This window comes from Triticum dicoccoides, chromosome 2B (genome assembly GCF_002162155.2).
Source record: "Triticum dicoccoides isolate Atlit2015 ecotype Zavitan chromosome 2B, WEW_v2.0, whole genome shotgun sequence".
NCBI lineage: Eukaryota > Viridiplantae > Streptophyta > Magnoliopsida > Poales > Poaceae > Triticum > Triticum dicoccoides.
The window spans coordinates 126120790-126134077 of record NC_041383.1 but is presented as its reverse complement, the minus strand read 5'-3'; the positions used below and the strand labels follow the sequence as shown (position 1 = coordinate 126134077).

The 13288-nt window shown below is 47.1% G+C and overlaps 1 protein-coding gene across 1 annotated transcript; it reads right to left on the bottom strand.

The window, feature by feature from the left end:
* Positions 1-567: 567 nt before the first annotated feature.
* LOC119367351 (UPF0481 protein At3g47200-like) lies at positions 568-2373 on the bottom strand. The gene is made up of 2 exons (XM_037632886.1): positions 1733-2373; positions 568-1407 (listed from the first exon to the last, which is right to left on the bottom strand). Exons 1-2 carry the CDS (start codon positions 2357-2359, stop codon positions 796-798), a joined length of 1239 nt encoding a protein of 412 aa, XP_037488783.1. The 5' UTR covers positions 2360-2373; the 3' UTR covers positions 568-795.
* Positions 2374-13288: the final 10915 nt, after the last annotated feature.

The following is a 13288-nucleotide window of genomic DNA, read 5'->3' as shown; positions in this document are numbered from 1 at the left end:
TTTGTAGGGATATGATAAGTATCTAGCATTGGTGTATCCGTTGATATTGGAGTTCACATAATGTTCCTAAAATTTGAAACATCATGAGAATATATTTGGTGCCTAGGAAATATCCAATGATATTCTTGGCTCCCATCCAATTTCCTTTGGTAGTTCTAATGGCACTGATACGGAAACTCGGGTCACAGTATTTTTTTTTGTCATCTTCTCATGATACAAGTGGATCTTTCCCTATGAAACCATGGGAGTATTAGATGGATAAGCCTTGTAGTCGTTGCAAAACTCTTAAATTTCCTCCCAACGAGTTAACAAGAGCATTTTTCTCAAGGCTTTTGAATTTGTTGCCAATTTAGTTGTGGATAGGTTTCCACATTGAAGGCAACTTACATATGATGTAAACACATAGATGATAAAAAGTATATTTAGGTGCTCATAGTAGGACACCCACGGGTCATTTCCCTTCGTTTCAAAATACCAGCTGTATTAGGTTTTGTTAGGAAAGAATTTCACCAACAATTAAACAACTTTCGTGTCACAAAATCACAAACAACAAAAGGTGCTTTTAAAACAAATCTAATGACATCAATTTTATGTCACATGAAGTACATATTAATAGAGTAATTGTTGGTCAAATGTTTTTCCTAACAAAACCTAATATGATGGCTGTTTTGAAACCGACGGAGTAAAAATTTGCTACTAGGTTGACATGTACTTATAGAAAGGTGCAACCGTATAGACGGTCTGCAAGAGTGTAGCAACTAATAGAATAACAGTGGCGACGAGGGAAATGAACACTCAAGGATTTCTCAAGTAGGTTTGTATGAAGTTAGCCCGCCACCTATTCCAGCTCTTCATGGAGTGGGCATTCACCTGCCTCTGCACATCATGGAGCCTGCTAGATGGGCTCATCACTCCTCCCTTGTTTAGCGTGTTGTTGAGGAGTTTAGCTACCTCTTCATCGCTGCCCAACCCACTCTCGATAATATTCGTACATCTGAGCAGGGCTACATCCTTGGCCGAGCTAATCATGTTGTCCATGAAGATCACGTAGGCCGTCACAGCATTGCCAGCAGCAGGGTGGAGCCGTTCGAATGCCATCAGATTAAGGAACCTCTTCTCGGTGCATTCGTCGACCCTAACTGCCGGGATGCTTAGCACTCCTTGTTCGAAGTGCACGTCGAGGAGGCTGTCAGTCTCGCTCACCTTGAAATTTATTCCTGCTTCGTAGATCTCAATTGCGGAGGGCATGACATACGCCTTCAAACCTTTCCGGTCTTGGTGGTCATCATGGGTAAGACTTTGGTGTAAGATGTCGAGGGGGTGTAGCCCCACTGGGTTAGTTTCAACCACGTGTCGACGCCACGGACACAGGGAATCAAGAACCAACTTGGTGATCTCTCGGGCGTCCTGACATGTATATATAGATAGTTAGAGCTCACGGGGATTTTGCACTATTAATATTTTCAAATTTTCATTCTGCATTGTTGATCTTCCTTGTAGGTATGACAACGTACTGTGTGGAGCTTGCATAGTTGCATTTTATTAAAAAAACGGCTCAACTAATTTAAAAAATGCTCCTATATATGCACCTTTTTAATTTTTAGTACTATATTGCAGTTTGCACGACCTAATTTTGACAGGATGGTATTTCTTTGCACATGAAGTCAATTAAAGAATATGAAAAGGTGAAGAACAGATGACTAATGGATGAACAAGTAATTGAGTAGTATACCTGATATCTGTCATGATCCAGAACGACTAGTAGCCTGTGGAGAAGAAGCAGAGGCAGCTGGTTCTCCATGATGACCATGTCAGACTGGATATACCGCCACATGTAAAGATAGCCATACTGGCTAAAGACGGGGTCGTTGGGCGCGTAATCATCGTCCACCTTGCCACCCAGCGCGTCCATCCTCATGGCCTCCACCAGAAAGCAGCCGTCGGTGACCATGAGCTCCGCGAACCGCTGCCTGTTCTCCGCGCCGCGCCACTGGCCGGCGAGGTCCTTGTACGCCTCCTGCAGCTGCTGCGTCACCTCCGCCACGGCCGCGACGAAGTCCCGCAGCGGCCTCCCGGAGCGCTTGACCAGGTGCACCACCGCCCGGCGCTTGTGCTCCTCCATGGGGAGCAGGTCGGGCTCGCCGTGGTGGAAGGGCCCCAGCGACACCAGCTCCGGCCGGTACGCCTTGCTGTTGTGCAGGTTCTTGATCCGCTCCGGCACCTGGTAGATGGAGTGGCGCTTCCACCGCGCCATCTCCACCTCCGGGTCGATGTCGCGGATCGTCGCCTCCATCTCCACCACCCAGCTGCTGGAGCCGATCGACGGCGCCTCATCTACCCTTCCCTTGTACTTGTCCATTATACTGCGTACGTATTAGACTTCTTTAGCTCACCCTAATATCAGCTTGAGGGTTAAGCTCTATATAGAGGGTTGGGGAAGCCAGGATCGCCGTCTGCGGATCGGCGGCAACGGCGTAACGATTACCAAAGATATGAAATGACACTTCATGGAGCAGCCCGAATATGTGATAATGGTGTCTATCAAAGCTACCAAAGGAAGCTAGATACTCCTCTCTTTGCATACAGTAGACCACTGGTCTGAGGAAACCTTTCGTCGATGGAAGGCAAAGATAAGGATAAGACCCGGCCGGCCGGCGCGGTCACGCGGGGAAGCGTGCGTCGTTGGTGCACCCCTGTAGCGCTTTACGCATCCGTTGCCTCCGTCGCACGCCGGGGAGCTTAGCAGCAGTGCAGCAGGTAAAACTAGCTAGGTCATGGTGCATAGAGGAAAAAACAACATTTTCTTTTTTTTTGGCAGAAGGGGTAGCAGGTGAAACCATGATCATCGATCCGTAAAGGCCGCATTTGGTTGCCCGCATGTAGCCCAACCAGGCCCGTGCGGGATGTGCCCAGACTGTTTGGTTGCCTGGGCTGCATGCGGGTTGTGGCCTGCACGAAACTTAAAGCAGGCCGGAGCCTGGCCCGGCGGAAACTGCAGAATCGACAGTTTCTCACGAGCCTGGCTCGGCGCGGCCACGCGTGCGGGGGGTTGCACGCTTCGGGCAGCGCGGAAGACGGACGCGACGGCTCATAACTCCCCCTCCCTCCCCCCACTCTCCTGTCATCGCCCAGCCCGCACTGTTCCCACCGCTCCCTCTCTGCCTCACCGTCTCTCCCTCTCCTCTCCTCCGATGGCTCCGCCGCGCCACCCTCTGACCCCCGTCGACCAGCGCATCGCCAGCATCCAGGAGCACTGGCTGGCCGGGCTCTAGAACTCGGGCAGGGACCTGGCGTCGGTGATGCGAGCGTCTTCCCCCATCTGTTGCCGTCCACCAGGAGGGCTGGCCAATGCGGTGCCGGCCGTTCCTACTCCTCCGCCGATTCCGAACCTCGTGCTCCTGGGCTCGGTGCCGGCGCCATCCACGGAGCCGCCGCTTCTTGGGACCCCATTGGGCAAGGGGGTTTTCTTGATCCCCGTCCAGGGGTTTTCTCCTATCAGCGCGTCGTCCTCCTTGAGCTCCGGCATGGCCATGAGTACGGGGCCGATGCCACAGCCCATCGCCAGGGCCGGCTCCTCCTCTGCTCCGCCACCGCTCTCCTTCCCGCCGAGGTTTTCACCCCGGCCTCGGTTCGCTGCGGCTGCGCAAGCTCCGGTGAGTCAAACCCCACAATGCTTGCTCGTAGATGTAGATTAGGGGTTTATTTTCTTAGGCATGTGCTAGTAGTTAGTGGATTCGATCGGATTGGATAGGATTCGAGTAGATCCGATTGGATGTGATCCCAATGGGATCCAATCGGACCGACTTGTTCTTGTTTCCTACAGTGTGCGTCCTAGGCTAATTTTTTTCTGCTACTGCTAGTGTGTCCTAGGATCTGTGTTCATGCTAGTAGTTGTGTTCATGCTAGGGTTTGTGTTGATTGTTATACGTGCATGTAGTAGGACCATTCTAGGATGATGCCAAATGTGCATGGGTGCATATGGGTGCTATTGGCACTTGTTGTTGCTATTTTTAGATATGTTTCCATGCTTAGGATAGTGCACTGATCAGTGGACTTGCCCAACAACAAGTGCCAATGATTAGTGGCATTTGCCCATGAGCAAATGCCACTCATCAGTGGCACTTGCTATTAGGCAAGTCCACTGATCAGTGGCATTTGCCCAACAGCAAGTGCCCATTTTTTTAAAGAGTTTGTGCACTAATACTTGTCATCTTACCTGACAAGATATTGAAGAGTGACTGGGATGTGGTGGGTGGAGGAGCTCAGGTAGTGGCTGGAGCTGAGCGCGCCGAGGATTTCATCCCCACGAATAGGTGGCTCAGGATGGTGGACCTGCCTGGTAGGATCGCCTTCATGATCAGCTTGCCTCGTTCAAGGGGACGATCTCCGAGGCAGGGCCACGAGGACGGGGCCCAGGAGCCGCTGCGCTTCTACCAGCAGATCAAGGACAACGAGGACCTCGCCATGTTTGTTGTCCCTCACAAGTTCGTGGAGGTGATGAACACCTGGCTGGTCATAAAGCGGCTCCCGCGCGTGGTCAGGCTATCGGCAAACAAGCGGTGCAAGTTCTGGGTGCAGGTCCAAAACTTCGAGGGGCACATGGTGCTTGGTCGGGGCTGGAACTATGTAACGCTCCAAGACCGACGCTCCAGAAGACTTCCATATTTTTGTGATCACCGTGTGTTTCATTTGTGCTTGCTCTTTTATTTTTTTGCATTGTATCATGTCATCATGCCATCATGTCATTAATCTTTGCATCTAAACTCACCTAAATAAATTGCATAGATCATTGATCTATTTAAATCGAGGGATATTCACACGGTGATTTCTCTTTAAAACATATTCAAAGTCTCCTACTATTATTAGGGAGCTATAATAAAATTATTCCATTTATTTGGAATTAACCATAACCCACTTGCAAAATATCCCATGCCATTGTTATCTCAATTCTTGGTCTCCAACCTTTCCCATAATTTCTTTCATCATATTCCGGAGCTCCACCAAAAATCCGAACATTTTTAGACCTTCCCAACCCTCACTTCCTATTCAAATCATTTGAATTTAAATCAAATGAGTTTGGATTTAAATCTCTCAATCATGGCCTTTTCCATTTTCTCGGAACAAGCGCATTTTTGTGAGTCCGGGAAAATTATTCGCGTGTCCAACTTCTTCCCCAACACCTCCTTCCTTCTTCTTTTCTTCTTTGTTATTTTCTGTTTTAGAAAATAAGAGAGAGGGAGAAGAGAGCTCAGCCAGGCCTTTGGCCACTTCCTTCCCTACCGGGCCGGCCTCTAAGGCCCAGCTACACCCCCTCTAACCCTAGCCGCAGGGGAGAGCTCTGCTCGATCCCTTCTCCTCCCCTCGTTCCTCCTCTAGCGCCGCCAATGCACGCCCGCTGCCAGCGCCAGGAAGGGCTTCACCCCGATCCCCTCGCGCCTCGGCTCGATCCCCATCCTCCGTTCCCATATCCCCCGCGCCCGATCTCCTCCTCGACGTCGGCCCCGCTGCCGAGCGCCGCCCCTCCGCGCGATGCCTCCTGCTTGCCTTGCATGGCACCCCGCATCTGCCGCGCCTCACCCTTCGCCGCTCGCGTTGCCCACTGGCTCCGGCAAGCATTGCGCTGGCAAGCCCCTCCAAGACTCCTTCTTCTCCTCCTCGCCCGCGACCCGAGCTATGCGCTCACGGCCGCGCCATGGCCACCTCCCTCCGCTGCCAGTCCAACCCCGTCCGTGGCGTGGGCCGCTCGGCCTGCTCGTCGTTGTTGCTCCACCACGATGGCCTCCCTCGACCCATCCCCGACCTCCTTGTTCGACTCCTGGTTGGATCCGACAAGTCCTCGTCTGCGCTGCCCGACCTGCCATCTTCGTGTTCCACTCGAGCCCGGGCTAGATGCTGCATGTCCATGTCTCCGTTGGCCGCCTCTTCCTTTTGGCATGCCCGAGCTCACCTCGAGTATTCTTTCCGAGGCCTCCGTGGCGAGCAGTGCCCCTGTGATCATCGCATCTGCAAGCCCCGCTGCCTTCGCATGCAGCCGGATCTTTTTGTCGCGTTAGACACCGACGCCAAGTTCCTCTCCGTCAAGTGTACCCCGAGTACAACTACCTAGTGATGCGCCAAATACCCTCTCGGATCGTTAAGTTCGACTACGCGGAGCCGCCAAGTACCACTACGATTTTCGTGTACATCTACGTATCGCCAAGTACCCCTATGCATGGATACGCCAAGTTCATCTACGGAACGTGTACGACTCCAATGGTGTACCACTGCCATCGCCGTGTACAACTACTTCCACTACCGTCGCAAGAACAACTACTTCCACTACATCGCGATAACGTCTACTTCCCTCGACGAACGCGTTCTGCCCCGAATGCACGCTTCGAAGGTATAACCCCGAGATGATCAACCATGGACCGAATGCATGTGTTGTATGAGATGCTCGTGTTTGCACCGTGCCCGTTTGCTTCATGCATGTTTCTCCTCGTTTGCCATGCCGTCGACCCGTGGGAACTCGGTAACCGGGATCACCCCACCATCTTTTGCATATTCCGCACATCCGCACACTTCCTCTTTTGCACCGGTATTTCAATGAGTTATCGGATCACCGGAATGTTGCCGTGGCACCATTTTCGTTATCGTTGCCGTGGCACCCCTTTTTGTTCCGCCATGGTGACCAAATGCTCCCTATCATATTAGATGTCAACATTTTCATAAAAATTGCATAAACCTTGCTTATGTCATCCGCATCATGTTAACAACATTTAAAATGCTTAAAATTGTTGTTTGCTTTAAAACTACTAAATGACATGGGGACTTTCCGGAATTGTTGTTTGTTGTTCCGGCCTCATTTAAACTTGCCTCAATAGTTAGTTTAATTATGCTTCACCTCTTGCCATGTTTAACAACATTTAATATTGATGAGTAGCATAAACGAGAGTGAACTAAATACTTGAATGTGGTGTTTCGTCAATATGCAACTCGTTGCATATTGAGCTCCACTTAATTTGTAGTATTGTTTGTGCACTTTGCCATGACATGGCTCTTTAAACCGGACATGCATCATACTTGATTTTGCATCATGCCATGTTTATGCTTGTGTGTTTACCATGATGTTCGCTTCTTTCCGGTTTGCTTCTCTCGTTAGTTTCGGTTTCGTTCCGGAGTGTGAGGATTCGTTCGACTACGTCCGCTTGTCTTCTTCATGGACTCGTTCTTCTTCCTAGCGGGATTTCAGGGAAGATGACCGCTACCCTGGATCTCACTACTATCATTGCTATGCTAGTTGCTTCGTTCTATCGCTTTGCTGCACTACCTATCTTTTGCTCATCAAGCCTCCCAAATTGCCATGAACCTCTAACCTTTGACACCCCTCCTAGCAAACCATTAATTGGCTATGTTACCACTTTGCTCAGCCCTCTTATAGCGTTGCTAGTTGCAGGTGAAGTTGAAGATTGCTCCATGGTGGACAGGGTTTTGGTTGGGATATCACAATATCTCTTATATTATTAATGCATCTATATACTTGGTAAAGGATGGAAGACTCGGCCTTATGCCTGGTGTTTTGTTCCACTCTTGCCGCCCTAGTTTCCGTCATACCGGTGTTATGTTCCCGGATTTTGCGTTCCTTACGCGGTTGGGTGATTTATGGGACCCCCTTGACAGTTCGCTTTGAATAAAACTCCTCCAGCAAGGCCCAACATTGGTTTTACCATTTGCCTCACCACCACCTACTTTTCCCTTGGGAGTCTCTCTCTCGAGGGTCATCTTTATTTCAGCCCCCCCAGGCTAGTGCTTGTCTAAGTGTTGGTCCGAACCGAGCAGCCTGCGGGGCCACCTCGGGGCAACTCGAGGGCTGGTTTTACTCGTAGCTTGACTTATCCGGTGTTGCCCTGAGAACGAGATATGTGCAGCTTCTATCGGGATTGTCGGTGCACCGGGCGGCTTTGCTGGTCTTGTTTTACCATTGTCGAAATGTCTTGTAAACCGGGATTCCGAGTCTGATTGGGTCTTCCTGGGAGAAGGTATATCCTTCGTTGATCGCGAGAGCTTATCATGGGCTAAGTTGGGACACCCCTGCAGGGTATAAACTTTCGAAAGCCGTGCCTGCGGTTATAGGCATATGGGAATTTGTTAATGTCCGGTTGTAGATAACTTGACACCAGATCCGAATTAAAACGCATCAACTATGTGTGTAGCCGTGATGGTCTCTTTTCGGCGGAGTCTGGGAAGTGAACACGGTTCTTGGGTTATGTTTGACGTAAGTAGGAGTTCAGGATCACTTCTTGATCATTGCTAGCTTCACGACCGTTCCTTTGCTTCTCTTCTCGCTCTTATTTGCGTATGTTAGCCACCCTATATGCTTAGTCGCTGCTGCAATCTCACCACTTTACCCCCTTCCTTACCCTTTAAGCTTTGCTAATCTTGATACCCATGGTAATGGGATTGCTGAGTCCTCGTGGCTCATAGATTACTATAACAACAGTTGCAGGTACAGGTTATGCGATGATCATGACGCGAGAGCGATGCTTGCTTGCGTTGAGTTCTTCTTCTGCTTCTTTGATCAGGGGATAGGTTCCAGGTCGGCAGCCTGGGCTAGCAGGGTGGATGTCGTTTGAGTTTCTGTTTGTGTTTCATCCGTAGTCGGATGGTGCTCTCATGTATGATGATGTTGTATTCGTGTGGCATTGTATACCCTTTTGTATGTGTCCCCATCTATTATGTACTGTTGATGTAATGATATCCACCTTGCAAAAGCGTCTTCAAGATGCGCTTCTATCCTTGGTGGGACCTTCGAGTTCCTTTAGGATAGGGTCGCATCTTGGGCGTGACAAGTTGGTATCAGAGCCTCGACCGACCATAGGAGCCCCCTTGATTGTTGGCCGTTGTTGAGTCTAGAACAAAAATGTTTTGAGTCTTAGGATTATATATATCGGAGAGTAGGATTCTTTTTACTCCTCAGTCCCTTCGTCTCTCTGGTGAGGTCTCCTGACGTAGAAATTTTGACTTTCCTCTCCTCAAATTTCACTAAAAAAAATTTAGGATCACGCGGGTATCTTGGAATCGTTCCGATGGTTTTGTGACGAGAACATTGTTCTTGGTGCCTCCTATCTTTTATGTGGCATTGACCCGGGGAGTTGAGCTTCGAGGTGTTGTCGTCACAATTTTATTGTTGCAGTTCTGGAATACCTGAGTTTTGCCGACATCGAAAATCTCTTTTATGCAGTTGTTGGTGAGATAACCTCGACGCCACCCAGTACTGGGGCGGGAGTTCGGGAGTATTGCCATAGCTTGTATAACGGATGCTTTTCGAAGGTTGAGGTACATGATTTCTGAAGGTTTCTTGGTTATGTGTTGACGGAGGGATACAGCTTGGATGTAGGGATTGTTAGTTTCGGTGAGATATATATTGCTTCCTCTGTATCCCCAACACCAGATTGCATAACCAGAAAGTTTCGGGAGTTTATAGGTGGGAATTCAAGTAGCTCGTAGGATATCTTTCCAACAGACACATGATACGATATGGGATCTATCATATGTTTGTTCCGGCTTATTCTGCAAGCCAAATCCTTTGTTTTGTTTTATTTGTGGTATTCGAGTTGCTTCAATGTCAAGTGTTGATTCCATACCTTTTCTAAACGGTGTTCTCATATTTCTATGGGAATACTAATCATTCTTGATCATCGAGGTCGTCATGTTAATTCTTTTCCCAACCGGCGTGCTTCTCTTCAAGTGGATCCGATCATTTCAATATTTGCGAGATCAATTCTAAGTTTTCTCAACGGTATCCATTCCATCTTCCCCAAGTTGCCTTTGTTTTCCCGCCCTCCCACCCTTTTTCTTCAAAAACTCAGATTTCTTAATCATGTATCCTTTTATTTGTGGGAAGTCTCTTCATTCTTTTCTTTCAATGTTCTTATCCGGTGATTTCCCATGAATATGCTCAATAGTTTCAAGTTCATCATCCTTCGTTCTTTTTTCTTCTCTGGTGGATCCAATTCAAGCTTTCGATATTCATCATATTCCTTTCCTCGTTTCTAATGCTTTCTCATGCCGATGCACCTCTTAATCATTCATTTCTTCCTGTTCATTTGTCCCGAGGTGCTAAGATATCTCAAAAGACTTGTGTTTCCATTCTCAATCCGTTCAAGATATTTCGAGATTATTATCTCATTCAAGTCATTTAATTCAACCGGTGCAATATCTCTTTAAATTATTTCAACGGTGTTTCTCTTGAGTAGGCCCTAACCCACAGGTCTTTTCCCAGGATCTTACCTGACTCTTCTAATTTTCCCGGGGCCATTCCCAAATTCTTTTCGAAGTTTGATGTAAGAATGAATCTCATCAGTCAGATCTTTTCCAAGATCGATTTCAATTTATTTTTCAGTGTTGGCTCAACCTCTTTGTTTTTCATTCTCCCGGAGCATCTCAACAATTCATGGTGGTTCTCATCATCATTCTCAACATCTGAAGACCGAAGAAGGATTTCTCTTAAATCTTGGTCCATTCTCTTGAATATTCATGGTTCTAGCTTCATGCTATCCTCATAATTGTTTTGATTGTGACAATTCTTTTCTTACCATCCGGAGCATTTCATGAGTTGTTTCCATTTCTTTCCTCTGAAGGCCATCATGTCATAATTCTTCATTCTCAGCATGTAGCTATCGTTCTCCAAATCTTACCGGTGCATCATTCAAATATCCTCTAATCAGTTCATGGCCTCTTCGTTCTCATGTATCTAAATCCCCTCAAGTATCTTCGTTCGTTTTCCAATTCTTCTCGGTGATTTGTGCCTTTGCTACTTTCATATTCAATTCTTATGGTGGTTCGTTCAAGAGTTCTCTTCCTTGGTTATCATTCATTCATTCATTGTTTCAATCCCACCGGTGCTTCCATCAATACCTTCTCAAGCTTGCGCTATATCTCTTTTAATCCTTTCTACGGGAATAAGTAATATGCCAAATCCATTGCTTGTCATCAATTTAATTTGATGAAGGATAAGCATACAATAAATCTTATTCTTATTTCCGCGAGGTGATTCCATTCTCTTCTTTCAGAGATTGTTCATGATGAAGTAATTCTCGTTTCTAGTGTTTCATCTTTTCTTTTTCTGGAGTTCCAAGTTTTCTCGGTTATATCGTCGCGAAGCTCCTTCTAAATCATCGCAAGGCTTCACCTTGTATTTGCAAATTCGCTTTCTTTCTATCATCCTTTTATTACCAGAGTTCTTCATGGAGGCTCAACATGGTGGTTCATCAAGGATTCTTTTCATTCTTCAATTGTACTTCAAGATTTCTCTCGAAGTTATGATCTACCGAGCTTTACTCTAAAATAAACATGGTGTTCAACACATGTTTTTTCTGAGGAGTTCAAGTATTCTTCTTCTTGCATTTTGAGGTGCAATTCTTTCTACCTTATCTTTTCAGGTGGTGTTATATCATTCTTGACAATTTCCATTCATGTTTCGTGATTCACATGTTGTCAAGAATGAGATATTTTAAAAGCCATCATTTTTCTCTTAGATCATGAGATCTTTTCAACCCAGCAATTTCTTTGTTGGAGTATCTTGGGTTATATTTCACTTAAAGCCTTCCCTAAGGAATGTTGCTAATTGTGGTGTCTATCGATAATCCAAGTTTCCACCTATTCTCGCGGTGAAAGAAGTTTTTCATCTCTTTGGTGCTCTCTATCAAATCAATGGTTTCCATTAGTGGACGGTTGTCACCTCATAGTTTTGAGATGTTTTACATAAGCCCACTACAAGCTTATTCATTTTGTTGTTGGTTTTTCCCAACAACCCCGTTGTAACCTTCTTGGAAGGGTGCTTTCCAAGCTCATTTGTGGCAGAAGTTGGCATTTTCTTCTCCATTCGGTTATTCCAATAATCTATCTTCTATTCTTTCCTCCGGAGGCTTTGTGATGTTGCTCTCTTCACTAATTATCTTGTTTTGCCAAGTTCATGTTCTATTCCCTCCATGTTCAACCGGAGTGCTGCCTGAATTCTTCCTCTCTCGTCTTGTTTTAACCGGAGTGGTTTCAAATTCTATCTTGTCCATTAAACTCTTCATTCATGTCTTTCAACCCACAAGGTTCTCATAATGTTCCTTGTTCCTCTTTTCTAATGGAGCTTTTCAATCTCGTTCATCTCTATAGATTTTTTCTTTCGAATTGTTTAACCTCTCAAGGTTTGTTGGTTTCACTCGTTTGTCGGAGAAGCAACTTAGCTTTACCTCTTCGCTTCCTCTTCCGTTTCTCTCCGGTGCCATCCTATATCTCGGGACGAGATCCTCTTGTAGTGGTGGAGTGTTGTAACGCCCCAAGACCGACACTCCAGAAGACTTCCATATTTTTGTGATCACCGTGTGTTTCATTTGTGCTTGCTCTTTTATTTTTTTGCATTGCATCATGTCATCATGCCATCATGTCATTAATCTTTGCATCTAAACTCACCTAAATAAATTGCATAGATTGTTGATCTATTTAAATCGAGGGATATTCAGACGATGATTTCTCTTTAAAACATATTCAAAGTCTCCTACTATTATTAGGGAGCTATAATAAAATTATTCCATTTATTTGGAATTAACCATAACCCACTTGCAAAATATCCCATGTCGTTGTTATCTCAATTCTTGGTCTCCAACCTTGCCCATAATTTCTTTCATCATATTCCGGAGCTCCACCAAAAATCTGAACATTTTTGGACCTTCCCAACCCTCACTTCCTATTCAAATCATTTGAATTTAAATCAAATGAGTTTGGATTTAAATCTCTCAACCATGGCCTTTTCTATTTTCTCGGAACAAGCGCATTTTTGTGAGTCCGGGAAAATTATCCGCATGTCCAACTTCTTCCCCAACACCTCCTTCCTTCTTCTTTTCTTCTTTGTTATTTTCTGTTTTAGAAAATAAGAGAGAGGGAGAAGAGAGCTCAGCCAGGCCTCTGGCCACTTCCTTCCCTACCGGGCCGGCCTCTAAGGCCCAGCTACACCCCCTCTAACCCTAGCCGCAGGGGAGAGCTTTGCTCGATCCCTTCTCCTCCCCTCGTTCCTCCTCTAGCGCCGCCAACGCACGCCCGCTGCCAGCGCCAGGAAGGGCTTCGCCCCGATCCCCTCGCGCCTCGGCTCGATCCCCATCCTCCGTTCCCATATACCCCGCGCCCGATCTCCTCCTCGACGTCGGCCCCGCTGCCGAACGCCGCCCCTCTGTGCGATGCCTCCTGCTTGCGTTCCATGGCACCCCGCATCTGCCGCGCCTCATCCTTCGCCGCTCGCGTTGCCCACTGGCTCCGGCAA